This window comes from Homarus americanus, unplaced genomic scaffold, assembly GCF_018991925.1.
Source record: "Homarus americanus isolate GMGI-L3 unplaced genomic scaffold, GMGI_Hamer_2.0 scaffold22904, whole genome shotgun sequence".
In the NCBI taxonomy this organism is placed as follows: domain Eukaryota; kingdom Metazoa; phylum Arthropoda; class Malacostraca; order Decapoda; family Nephropidae; genus Homarus; species Homarus americanus.
In genome coordinates, this window is record NW_024732137.1 from 149,648 (window position 1) to 162,500 (window position 12,853).

The following is a 12,853-nucleotide window of genomic DNA, read 5'->3' on the forward strand; positions in this document are numbered from 1 at the left end:
TAAAAAAAAACCATTCACTCAGACAACAACCATTCTCCTCGCTTCCATTCTTCTCAGACCATCAAAAAGAGGAAAGTAAATTTAGGGCAGCGATCACCAGGCAAGTTCCCAAATAACATTAGGGATCATTAGCTTTTTACGATCAAACAACTTGAGCGAATACTTCTACCAGCGACCATTTGGCCAACTTTCGACATCAGTGCTTCACAAGTGTCATAAACTGAGGCCCATGAGAAGTGGTCTGGCCGCAGCTCTTTGTTATGGCGAGTCGTATCTCAAACACTTCCAATGTTGTGAGCTTACCGCATAGCACATACTTCTCCTCCACCCCTCCTCCTCTCCCCCACCCCTCCTCCTCCTCCTCCTCCTCCTCCTCTCCCCCACCCCTCCTCCTCCTCCTCCTCCTCCTACTCCCCAGCGTCTTTCTCCTCCTCTCCTCTGCCCGGAAGATCCTCCCCTCCCCTCCCGTACACCTTGACCCTCACCCCTCCACTGGGCCCACCTCCCTAACCCCTCGTCGACCTCCCTCCCCCTCACCAGCCTCCCTAACCCCACATATTCCCTCACCCCCCACCCCACCCCTTCCACCCCCCACCCCTCCCCACCCCGTCAATCCCGACCTCCCACCCCTCTCACTGATCTCATATACGGGTATAAGGACACGAGACCTAACCTAACCTAACCTGACCTGACCTATTCTACCCTCGATATAAGGGACTTTCCTCTCTGTATTATTCGTTATATAGAGGTTTAGTGTTTAGCTTGCCTAGTGCATCTTTAATGTTAACTTTTTCTTACAGTTTCTAATTAGTATAAGAATTTTATTATATATTTATATCAGTTCTAATTAACGCTTATCCTCTTCTCTGCCTGTCTCTCTTTTTCTCTGTCTGTCTGTCTGTCTCTCCCTCTCTCTCTGTCTGTCTGTCTGTCTGTCTCTCTCTCTCTCTCTCTCTCTCTCTCCCCTACAGTCGAGCCTCAGATAAGAGCCTATGAGCCTCGGGTCTGGGTTAACCTGGGCGCGTCTGTCAATCTGTCTTGTGTGGTGGACGGTTACCCGGAGCCAGAGGTCGCATGGCTCAGGGACTACGGTCAGCCAGTCACCAGTCAGCCATATGTCTACCATCTACCTGACCGTCTGATGCAGGTGAGGAAGAGGAGGTGGTGTGAGATGTGAGAGGTGGGGAATGTGGGGGATGTGGGGGGGCTATAGGGAGGGGAATGTGGGGAGGGGGGGATGTGGAGGGGATGGGAGGATGTGAGGGAGGGGGGATATGAGAGGATGTGTGGGGGGAGGGGGGGATGTGGGGGAGGGGATATGGGGATGTGGGGGAGGAGGATGTGGGGATATGAGTATGTGGGAGGGAGTCCTGGTGGTCAAATGCCCCAGTGCCTGGCCGTCTGGTGCAGGAGAGAGAGAGAGTAGGATAGGTTAGTTAGGATAGGGTGGGTTAGGGTTAGGCTAGGTTAGGTGGAGTTAAGGGTTGAAGCTGAGTTAGGTTAGGTTAGGTTGGGGTTGGAGTTGGAGTTAGAGGGTTAGGTTAGGTTAGGTTGGGGTTAGGGTTGGGGTTGGGATTGGGAGTTCAGGTTAGGGTTAGGTCCATTTGTCACCATTCATGATTTAGCGTCGCCATCTTCACTCGCCTCCTAACGTGTGTGTGTGTGGGCTACAGTCCCTCAGGTAATCGCCATGTTGTTTATGCAACCCTCTGACGTTACTGACGCTGTCAATATGTTTATTTCACAATTTCCCCGTGTATGTAGGCGTGATCTGAGAGTGTGGGTGTGATCTGAGAGTCCCCGTGTATGTTGGTGTGATCAGGAAGTCCCCGTGTATGTTGGTGTGATCAGAGACCCGTGTGTGGGCGTGATCTGAGAGTCCCGTGTATGTGGGTGTGATCTGAGAGTCCCCGTGTATGGGTGTGATCCTGAGGTCCCCCGTGTATGTGGGTGTGATCTAGAGTCCCATGCATGTTGGTGTGATCTGAGAGTCCCCGTGTATGTTAGTGTGATCTGAGAGTCCCGTGTATGTGGGTGTGATCAGAGTCCCCGTGTATGTGGGTGTGATCTGGGGAGTCCCGTGTGTGTGGGTGTAGTCTGAAGTCCCCGTGTGTGTTGGTGTGATCTGAGAGTCCGTGTATGTTGGTGTGATCTGAGAGTCTCGTGTACAGAGAAAACTTGATCTGAGAGTCCCCCGTGTATGTGGGTGTGATCTGAGAGTCCCCGTGTATATTGGTGTGATCTGAGAGTCCCGTGTGTGGGTGTGATCAGAGTCCCGTGTATGGTGTGATCTGAGAGTCCCCGTGTGTATGTTGGTGTGATCTGAGAGTCCCGTGTATGTGGGTGTGATCTGAGAGTCCCGTGTATGTTGGTGTGATCTAGAGTCGCGTGTATGTGGGTGTGTACTACCGAGTTTCAACAACTAAGGTCTTTACAAGGTTAGGTTAGGTTAGGTTAGGTTAGGTCACTATTCCCTTACAGTATGATAGGTTGTTGAGCTCTAAGACGTGTTGGGGTCAGGTTAATCCTTTACTTCATGTAGGGTGGGAGGGATGACCCTAGTTCATCCTACTGTCAACACACGTTAATTAAGATGCATTACAGGTAAAGAAGCGAGAGGGAGGAAGGAGGATGTAAGAAAGAAGTGACAAAATAAGAGTTAGATTGAGAGATAGAGTAAGAAAGAAAGTTAAGACAGACAGACAGAGAGAGAGACATATATATAATAAAAACACCCATTGCCATCTCACTTCCCAGCACACAAACACACATAAAAATACAAAACAAATTAACCTCAGAAATAAATACAAAACACAAAAACACGGTAAGAAAAACCCTCCAAATTGTCTCTTTCTTTTTTCTTCAGTCAACCCCCAAGAGCCTCCTGAGCTCAGCCGTCGACACCAACTTTGGCTAAGTAACCCCTCCCCCAGCACCCACCTGGTGTCCTGCCCACCTGTTGGTATTACACACACACACACTAGTTTCCTGCGAACACAACTTCATTAAGGGCAGTTGAAACATCCCCTCTGGCCGAGTTAATATCTCTCCCTCTCCCTCCTCACTCTTCACCTCTCCCTCCCTCCCCTTCTCTCTCTCCTCCCTTACTCTTCACCTCTCCCTCCCTCCCCTTCTCTCTCTCCTCCCTTACTCTTCACCTCTCCTCCCTCCCCTTCTCTCTCTCCTCCCCTCTTCACCTCACCTTCCCCCCCCCTCCCCCTCAGCCCGTGCACCGTCAACAGGTAGCCACACAACATATATGATACACACGTCAAGTTACGCCAAACAGCCCTTCATTAGACCAGCCCAAATACCCTTTGAGAGAGGCAGGTGGTGTGGTCTCTCTCTCTCTCTCTCTCTCTCTCTCTCTCTCTCTCTCTCAATTAGAGTCAAGTTTATAGGAGATGTCTCAGTCGTTGGAGACGGACCAGTGGTGAAAGTCTACGGTAATAGCAACCCACGTTTCACTTACCCTGTCTCTCTCTTTTCACCTACCTCCTTCTATTTCACTCCTATCCCCTGCCTCTCTCTCTCTCTCTCTCACTCCAAGAATCATAATAGTACGCCAATGAAAGAAAAACAGACAGCAATTTTCCACACTAAGAGAAATAAATCGCTCGACAGATAGCTGCATTGTGTTAATCTTCAGCCGGAAATTAAGTTTTAGAGCGAAAAAGAATAAATCCCACCCTCGTGAAAACTGGTAAGAGATGGATTTATCCCAGATGTCTGTATTAATCCTAGTTATACAGGGATTACTGGGGATTTATGAGGTAGGATTATCAAGTCTTCTATCCATTAACGATTTGAGTGATTTTTTTTTTTTTGGGGGGGGGCGCGTTTTTTTCTGGGAGTGTTTGTTTGTTTGCTTGTTTGTTTGTTTGTTTGTTTGTTTGGTGTTGTTGTGTTTGGTATATCTGCTTTTGTTAATTTCTCTCTCCCTCTCTCTCTCTACTAATGAGGTGTGCAAATTCATCCACACACACACACACACCCCAACACACACACACACACACACACACACACCCAACACACACACACACACACACACACACACACACATAATTACATCAAGCCAGAGACCCACTTGTCCTACCGCCAACCTCACTCTACACGGTCATCAAAGGCATACCAATACTCACTCGCTGGCTGCATTATCGTCAACATGAGTACCTGTCTAATTATCCCCCCACCTACCCCTTCCCCATCACCCCCCCATCCCCCCCACCTGCCCCACCTCACTATCAAAGCGGTGTAGAGGGAATGCGTTAGGAATGTGGTCTTAGTGTATATGTATCTTTAGGTTCATAGTGGCGTGTTGTGGTGAATCTAGTCACTGAACGATCATGGTTAATGGTTATAATTATATCGGGGAGTTTGGGTGTGTGTGTGTGTGTGTGTGTGTGTGTGTGTGTGTGTGTGTGTGTGTGTGTTATATCAAAATCCTATTAATGTAAGAAAGTTGCTTTAATTCCCATTTCACTCTGTTCCTTTACATTCATTTTCGTTTACAGGAATAATAAGTAAAACAGAGAAGCGAATCCACCACCCAAATGCTAATCTGAAGAGACGATTGAATTCCTTGTGTGTCAGAACGTAACCAGTGGAAAATTGACCTCTCTTCCTCTCAACCCCTCCCAACGAGTAAAAAATAAAAATAAAAAAAATAAAAAATAAAATCAAAATGCCAAAGAGAATTTCATCAACTCAGTAAAAATTCTTTCTTTTCTCAGTAAAGATAAAATCATCGACCCAAGGAAAAGTATAAAACAAAGTCTCTCTCTCTCTCCCTCCCTCTCTCCCTCTCTCTCTCTCTCTCTCTTTATCGCCTTCCATAATCCCCAAATCTCTCTCTCCTCCTCACCCTTCACCCTCCCATCTCAGTAACTATCGTGTAATACATCGTTTAAACCCCTTTAAAGGCCTCCATAAACCAGGGTATTAAACCAAGCTCTTACATACACATGAAAAGTGAGAGTAGGCTTCCATAGGCCTCTACTGTACATTTTGTATAGGCCTAACTACCTATTGGGAGGTAATGCGGATATAGTACACTGTAAACCTCTTTTTTCTATATAAATAAAAAATTTTGGCACCGTGGTAGTGTTGTCATCTTATTCTATAAATGATGTTGGTTCGATTCTTGTAAAGGAAATTCTTATACACCTACACTCGCAAGGTGATACGATCTCACTAATTGGTTGTTTAGTTCTCGGTAGACGGGTGAATTGGCCAGTGGTACATCGTTAATATGTATTATCTTGTGTTTAGTAAAGCTTGTCTCAGTTATGTGTGGTTAGTTTGGTTAGGTGAGGCTAGGTTAGGTTAGGTCAGGTCAGCCCGCTGGTCCCATGTGTAAAAATCCTTGTGCACCAGACATATGTACAGAGTCAGACATACAGACACATACACACACACACACACACACACACACACTAATTTACATATAAATGTCTTTTTTGGTTACAAATTTCTAGCGTAAATACAAAAGAAATAATAAAAAATATACACAGCCCCCACCCCCGCCCCTTCCGCTGCAAAACCATTTGAGCAATGGCAGTCAAGTTCTGAGCCAGGCTACTATTTTTGGGGGAGGGAAGGGGAGGAAGGTGAGAGAAAGAAGGGGGGCGAGGAGAGGGAGGGGAGCGAGGAGAGGGAGATTTGAGGAGAAGGGGAGAAGTGAAGAAGGGTGAAAGGTAGGAGGAGGGAAGGTAGGGAGGGAGGGAAGGAAGGGGGAGGGAAGGGAAGGGGTGAAGGAGGGGGGAAAGGTAGGAAGAGGGAGGGAAGGGAAGTGGTGAAGGAGGGGAAGGGGGAAGAGAATACATGGGGAACGGATGAACGGAGAAGGAAAGATAGAGGGAGACGTAGAATGAGTTGGAAGGTAAGGGAGAGGAGGAAGACGGGGATTGTAGGAGAGAAAAGAGTAATTAGAGAAGGAAAGTAATGAAGGAATAGAGAGAGAAGAGGAGGGAAGAAGTGGGAGGGAACTTGAAAAAGGTCTTTCATATAAGAGTCACTTATAATTACCTTATAAGTGAATAATAACTCTCTCTCTCTCTCTCATCATTCATTCTCTCTTTTACCACGCACACACTCTCTCTCTCTCTCTCTCTCTCTCTCTCTCTCTCTCTCTCTCTCTCTCTCTCCCCTAAAGGCGCCAATCACGGAGTTTATACATTTTTATTCACCAGCTATACACTTCCATTTGGACAAGAGCATTTATAGTAATACTCGGTGTCTCTATTGTTCCATTGTAACCCTATAATATGGTACCACTTCATCACTGGACGGTGGTATCATTCAGGTACTGTCCCAATGGATAACTGTAACACTGTAATCCTTCTCTATAGTACCTCTTCATCGTTCCATACTGTATTTTTTATTGTATTTCTGTAACTCTATTATAATAATTGTAATATTTCACCCAAGAAGTAATATACCACTAATTTCTTTCTCATCTCCTCTCCTCTCCCTTCCCTTCCCTTCCGTTCCGTTCCCTTCCGTTGCTCCCTCTATCCACAGGTGCAGAAATACGTCAGCACAGTGCAGTCCGTCAACGCGTCGCAGAGAATAATGTACCTGACCATCAACAGCGTACGAGAGGAGGACATAATGGGTTACAGGTGTCGCGCCAATAACTCTGAGGGCGTGTCGGAGGCCAGCGTCGTGTTGTACGGTGAGTTTGGCGACGTATAGTGTGTCGTACGTCAAGAGTGGCTATTTGTTCCTCAAGATTGGCTATTTATGCGACACAAGTGGCGATTCGTTAGGTAAAGTTGGCTATTTTTGTACGGTAAGTTGGTCTTGTTTGTGCGTCAGTGGTAGTGCGTCAGGACTGGCTATTCACACGGCAACGTGGTTATTTTAAACGCTGAATTTGGCTATTTACACTCCGTTGCTAGTACACCAACAGTGGCTATTTAAACAACGGTAATGGTTATTTACAGGAGAAGTTTGCTATTATAAGTCGAGTTAGACGCGACAACAACAGTGGCTACAACAACACTGGCTACAACAACACTGGCTACAACAACACTGGCTATAACAACACTGGCTACAACACTAAACATTGATACAGAGAACCTTACTAAACACAGGTTATATTTCTCTGTTAAAATCGGTAATTCCTTTAATACGAGAGTGACATGTAATTAGCTTGGTTGGTCTAGCGATAAATTTAACCAGTTTAGGTCTGTCTCGCTACATGGTAACACTGACTAGGGGAAGTGACTGATAGCTAGGGAGGAGGAGAGTAACAGCTCTATGTGGTAACACTGTTTAAGAGGAAAGGAGCAAATATATATATATACAGTTTATATACAAATGTGTGACGTTATAGTTGGGATTTTGTTTCGTCAATTTGTGTTTTATACGTTAAATTATTTGACATTTTAAGGATAAAATTTCGTCATTAATGATAATGATAATAATAAAAATAATAATAATAATATCACTCTCTCTCTCTCTCTCTCTCTCTCACCTCCTCCCGTGGTTTAATAAATTCTCCAATAACTCTTCTGGTTTAACGCAAGCGGTATTAAACCTTCACATTAAGTAAGGTTTTTTCCCCTTCACTCTGTACTTTCCTGTTAGTGTTTCCCTGTTCCCACTTTTATCCTCACTTACCTCCGTTATTATCAAGTTTCTCAGAGTCGTTAGTTGAGTTCTTTTCATTAACTGATGTTTAATTTATTTTTATGGCTGAAGGCTAATGTGTATGATGTATGTATGTATGTATGTATGTATGTATGTCCAACAAGTCCTGGAGAATCAATGAACAGAATAATACCTTAATTACCCCCCCCCCCAATACCAGAGATCCACTAATGCAGATTAAACTGACAGTCATAATGAGGTAATTCGCTCGTAATTGCTGGTCTCTGATTGGTTGATTAACTGGTATGACGTCATTTGGTAACCAGGACTACGTTTTCTTTGTTCTTTTACCCATTTTCTTTCATTTGTTTTCTGTTCCATTTATTGTCTATCTTTTTAGGTAGAGACAATTAAAGACAGACAGACAGAGGCTCTCCAGCGGCGGAACTTTTAAAGATATCTCACATCTTAGTCCTGGGATGAGGCCAAGAAGGTTTTAGCTTCTCTTAATTCACTTTTTCTTCCCCTCCCCTCTCTCTCTCTCTCTCTCTCTCTCTCTCTCTCTCTCTCCTCCTCTCTCTTCATAACCCAAGCTTGAAACCGGATCTGATGTAAGTTAACCCTAACCTAACCTAACCTAACTTAACCTCCTTACCTGTAATCAACTAACCCTTCCACCCCTACATCATCACCACCATCCCACCCCCCCTACACCACCACCAACTTCCCCCACTCACCACCACCACCCTCTCCCCACTCACCACCACTACCTCACCACCACTACCCCTCCACCACCACTACCCCCTCCACCACCACTACCCCACTCACCACCCCCCACCACCCACCCCCTCACCACCATCACCCCACTCACCACCATCACCCCTCACCACCACCACTACCCCACTCACCACCACCACTACCCCTCACCACCATCACCCCCCACTCCCCACTCACATCTCCCTCTCCTTTCTCCACCTTGGCAATGGGTGTAATCGGAAAACCACAACTGAATTCAAAGTCCATTATATTCTCCGCCTGACCAACCACAAGCCACAATGATGGAGAATCTGTCTGACTGATCTGTTTGTCTTTTGAGTCCGTCCGTGTGTGTGTGTGTGTGTGTGTGTGTGTGTGTGTGTGTGTGTGTGTGTGTGTGTGTGTGTGTGTGTGTGTGTGTCGTGAAGCGTAGAATACTAATGTTCGAGGAAGTTGTACGTCTTCTTCTGACCCTTCACAAATATCATCAGCGGACCATTTTATACGAGAGGAAGGGGTAAGGTAGAGAAAAGAGGAGGGGAAGGAAGAGAGGGTGAGCGTCATGAGGAAATTAATAAGGGTGAAAAAAAAAAATAAATAAAGGAAAATACGGGATTATGGGTTAGTTTTGTACTCGTAAACTAGATTAAGGGGGGTGGGTGAGGAGGAGGGAAGAGTGGGTGATCTGTCTGTTGAAGTCTATTCTGTGATCTGTGGGGGATAAGGGGAGGAAGGGGGAGGGAGATCTTCTTCTTAACGTCTACATTATGATTTGTGAGAGAGGAGAGGTGAGGGAGGGGGGGGAAAGGAGAGGGGTTACAGGATGGGAAAGGAGGGAAAAGAAAGGAGGAAGGGGGAGGGATGTTTTTTCCTTGTGTGTTTAAAATGTTTGTTTATATGCCTTATTAATGAGAGAAGATTTAAAACCCCAGGACAGACTAAACCAATATAACTATAAATTAATTAATCGGGAGAAAAAATACGATGAAATTTAAATAAACCAAAGCCAAAAGAGAATAAACTTTACTCCGTCAGTTAGAATTATTAAACTTTAACCCGTCAGTGTACAAGACAGTCAACCACTTACTGACACCAGCCGTAAACAAACAGAAAATCACAGCAGAGAAAAGATTAATTGTAGATATTACATTATATACCTGAGGACTGAAGCTAACCTAACCTAACCTGAGGAATAACCCCTCCTAACCTAACCTAGCCCCTCCTAGCCTAACCCAACCTGAGAATAACCCCTCCAACCTAACCTAGCCCTCCCAACCTAACCTAACCTGAGGACCAACCTCCCTCCAACCCTAACCTAGCCCCTCCTAACCTAACCTAACCTGAGGAATAACCCCTCCTAACCTAACCTAGTCCCTCCAACCCAACTCAGCTCCTCCTAACCCAACCTAGCCCTCCTAGCCCTAACCTAGCCCCCTCCTAACCCAACCTAACCTGAGGAATAACCCCTCCCACCGAACCTAGCCCCTCCTAACCTAACCCCAGCCTCCTAACCTAACCTAGCTCCCTCCTAACTCAACCTAGGCTCTCCTCCTAACCTAACCTAACCTAAAGAATAGCCCCTCCTAACCTAACCTCACTTTAAGCCAACCTACACCTCTCTCGCCCCCATTGTTGCGTCTCCGGCCTATCCATCACAGGGCTCACACGAGAAGGCCCCCTCAGTCCTCAGCCCTCTGTCCTTAGTCTTCAGCCCTCAGTCCCCAATCCTCAGTCCTCAGCCCTCAGTCCTCAGCCCTCGGTCCCCAGTCCTCAGCCCTCAGTCCTTAGCTCTCAGCCCTCAGCCCAGCAACTCCGAGGCCTGTCACCACCACGTCACATCATCACAACATCATTACAACATCATCACAACATCATCACAACATCATATCATCATCACAACATCATCACAACATCACCACAACATCATCATCACATCATCACACCATCACAACATACATCATCATCACAACATCATCATCACAACACCATAACATCACAACATCATCACAACATCATCACAAGAGCGAGGATCTGTAAGGCCAGGAGATCGTTATTGATGACATGCCCTCTGTCTGCTGATGTGTCATTACCTTTAACAACCATAAGAGAGAAAAAAAAAAAAAAAAAAAAAAAAAAAAAAAAAAAAGGGACAACTTGGTGAAAGCAAGTATTTACAGACGTATAAACGTGTTTGAAGAGAAAGTTGAGAAACTGTGTGCCAGCTGTGTGTGTGTGTGTGTGTGTGTGTGTGTGTGTGGGTTAGGTTAGGTTAGGTTAGGACGAACACATTCTTTCATTACGAGCTAAATCATGAGATACGTAAATGCATCTGTCAGGGCTATTATTATTATTATTATTATTATTATTATTATTATTATTATTATTATTATTATTATTATTATTATTATTATTATTATTATTATTATTATTATTATTATTATTATTATTATTATTATTATTATTATTATTATTATTATTATTGTTATTATTATTGTTATTATCATTAGTGTAATTAAACCAATATCATGACCATCACTAAACTAAAACACAAATTTAATGGGATGTTGAATGTAGAAATGTCGGTCGTACCTAAGCTTTGATAGTCCAGTATATTAAGCTCTGAGTGCTGGCAGATTTACTTAAGCTTACATGTGTGTTAAACAAATCACAGACATACGCTTAATATACACCACACACATACATATTTAATACACATACATACATACACACACAGTAATATACACATATAGAGTAACACACACACACACACACACACACACACACACACTGGCAGTGAATACAGTGTGTCAATAGTGATCAATAGCCACTAGGACGGGGTAGTGAAGGATTGAGGTAACAGGGACTCCTATTGGCCCCCCGTCAAGGTCAAGTGATTCCTTTGACACTATTGTTAGGTTAGGTTAGGTTAGGTTAGGTTAGGTTAGGTTAGGCGGGAAAAATGACGTTATATCGTACAGGTCAATTCATCTACCTAACCTAACAAAAACCCAACCTAACTAAACAGTTGTAGGTGTGTGTGTACAACATCTCACTTGAATGTTATCATTTTCCTGCTATTAATGTCATTATTATCCAGAATTATGGCCCTTGGATTGTGCCGTGGGGAGAGGGGTGTGTGTGTGGGGGGGGGAGGAGGGGGGAGGAGGATGGGGGGAGAGGTGTGGAGGAGGAGAGGAAGGAGTGGTGGGGGGGCAGGAGAGGGGGTGGGATGGGAGAGCGGAGGTAGGGTGAAGGGACGGAGGAAGAGGGGGAGGGGAAGGGAGAGGGGGAGGAAGGGGAGGGGAAGGGGAGGAGGAGGGATGGGGGGTTACTTCTCTACCTTAGCTATGTATTTATTATGTAATTTTATCTCTCAGTCATAGATGGTCCAGAGTTAATGAATACTTCTACAAATATTCACTACAAAAATACACATAAATACAAAAAAAAACAATAAAATGATGTACTTATATAATTGTATTAATATACTGCAATTAACACTATCGATATACTGTATATATATATCTATGTAATATACACTTCATACAATATACATTACTGGTGTATGTATATGTGTATTGATATGGCAGAGTACATAACATTACCGGTGTGTGTGTGTGTGTGTGTGTGTGTGTGTGTGTGTGTGTGTGTGTGTGTGTGTGAGTGTGTGTGTGCCATCAATAAAGTGAGTTAGCTAGACCGTACATCATAATGCTGGCCTCTACTGTACCTTATTAAATGAAGTGCTCTGGAAATTAACACTAAAACTCATATACCTAATGGTTGTGTCGGGGTGATCAACAGGTGTATCGCTCTACCTGTCTCTCTCTCTCTCTCTCTCTACCTGCCACACACACACACACACACACACACACACACACACATCGCTACAAAAACATCACTGTATCTATTTAACTACAGCGACGATACAGAGCATTATATACACATAACAAGAGTAATATCCGACCCAGTATGTATTACCATATGAATTCATTAGTAACACAGCGACAGTATTATACACGGGATTATTACACAGGTACACATACTGCTTCATACACCTTTGTGAGTATTACAGTTCATTATATACTCACACAGCTCAATACAGAGGTTACATTGGGTTAGGTTAGGTTAGATTAGGTTAGATTAGATTAGGTTAGGTTAGGTTAGATTAGGTTAGGTTAGATTAGGTTAGGTTAGGTTAGATTAGGTTAGGTTAGCTTAGGTTAGGTTAGGAATATCAAAAGCATATAAATATCCGTCTCTGAGTATTACACTAGCTATTTGGTTCTCTAATAGCTTAATACTGGGGAATTTGTGGCAATATCCGATCAAATATTAAGAAAGACATCCCCTAACCAACACCACGGGCTCATATTCTACCGAGATAGTATTACACCCGCTATTTTCGACCCACATCACAGGCACCACAGGAAAAAAAATAATATTAAAAAAAGAAAGATTGCAGGAATTTTGGGGGGGTAATATCCGAGTGAGTGGGGTA

The 12,853-nt window shown here is 44.3% G+C and overlaps 1 protein-coding gene across 1 annotated transcript in view; it reads left to right on the forward strand.

Annotated features, from left to right (window-relative positions):
* Positions 1 to 977: 977 nt before the first annotated feature.
* Positions 978 to 12,853, forward strand: part of LOC121868171 — a 23,923-nt gene continuing 12,047 nt past the window's right edge. The window contains exons 1-2 of the mRNA XM_042368480.1: positions 978 to 1,147; positions 6,523 to 6,676. Of these exons, the coding sequence (XP_042224414.1) occupies positions 1,142 to 1,147; positions 6,523 to 6,676 (160 nt within the window). The 5' untranslated portion in view covers positions 978 to 1,141. The remainder of the gene's footprint in view (positions 1,148 to 6,522; positions 6,677 to 12,853) is intronic.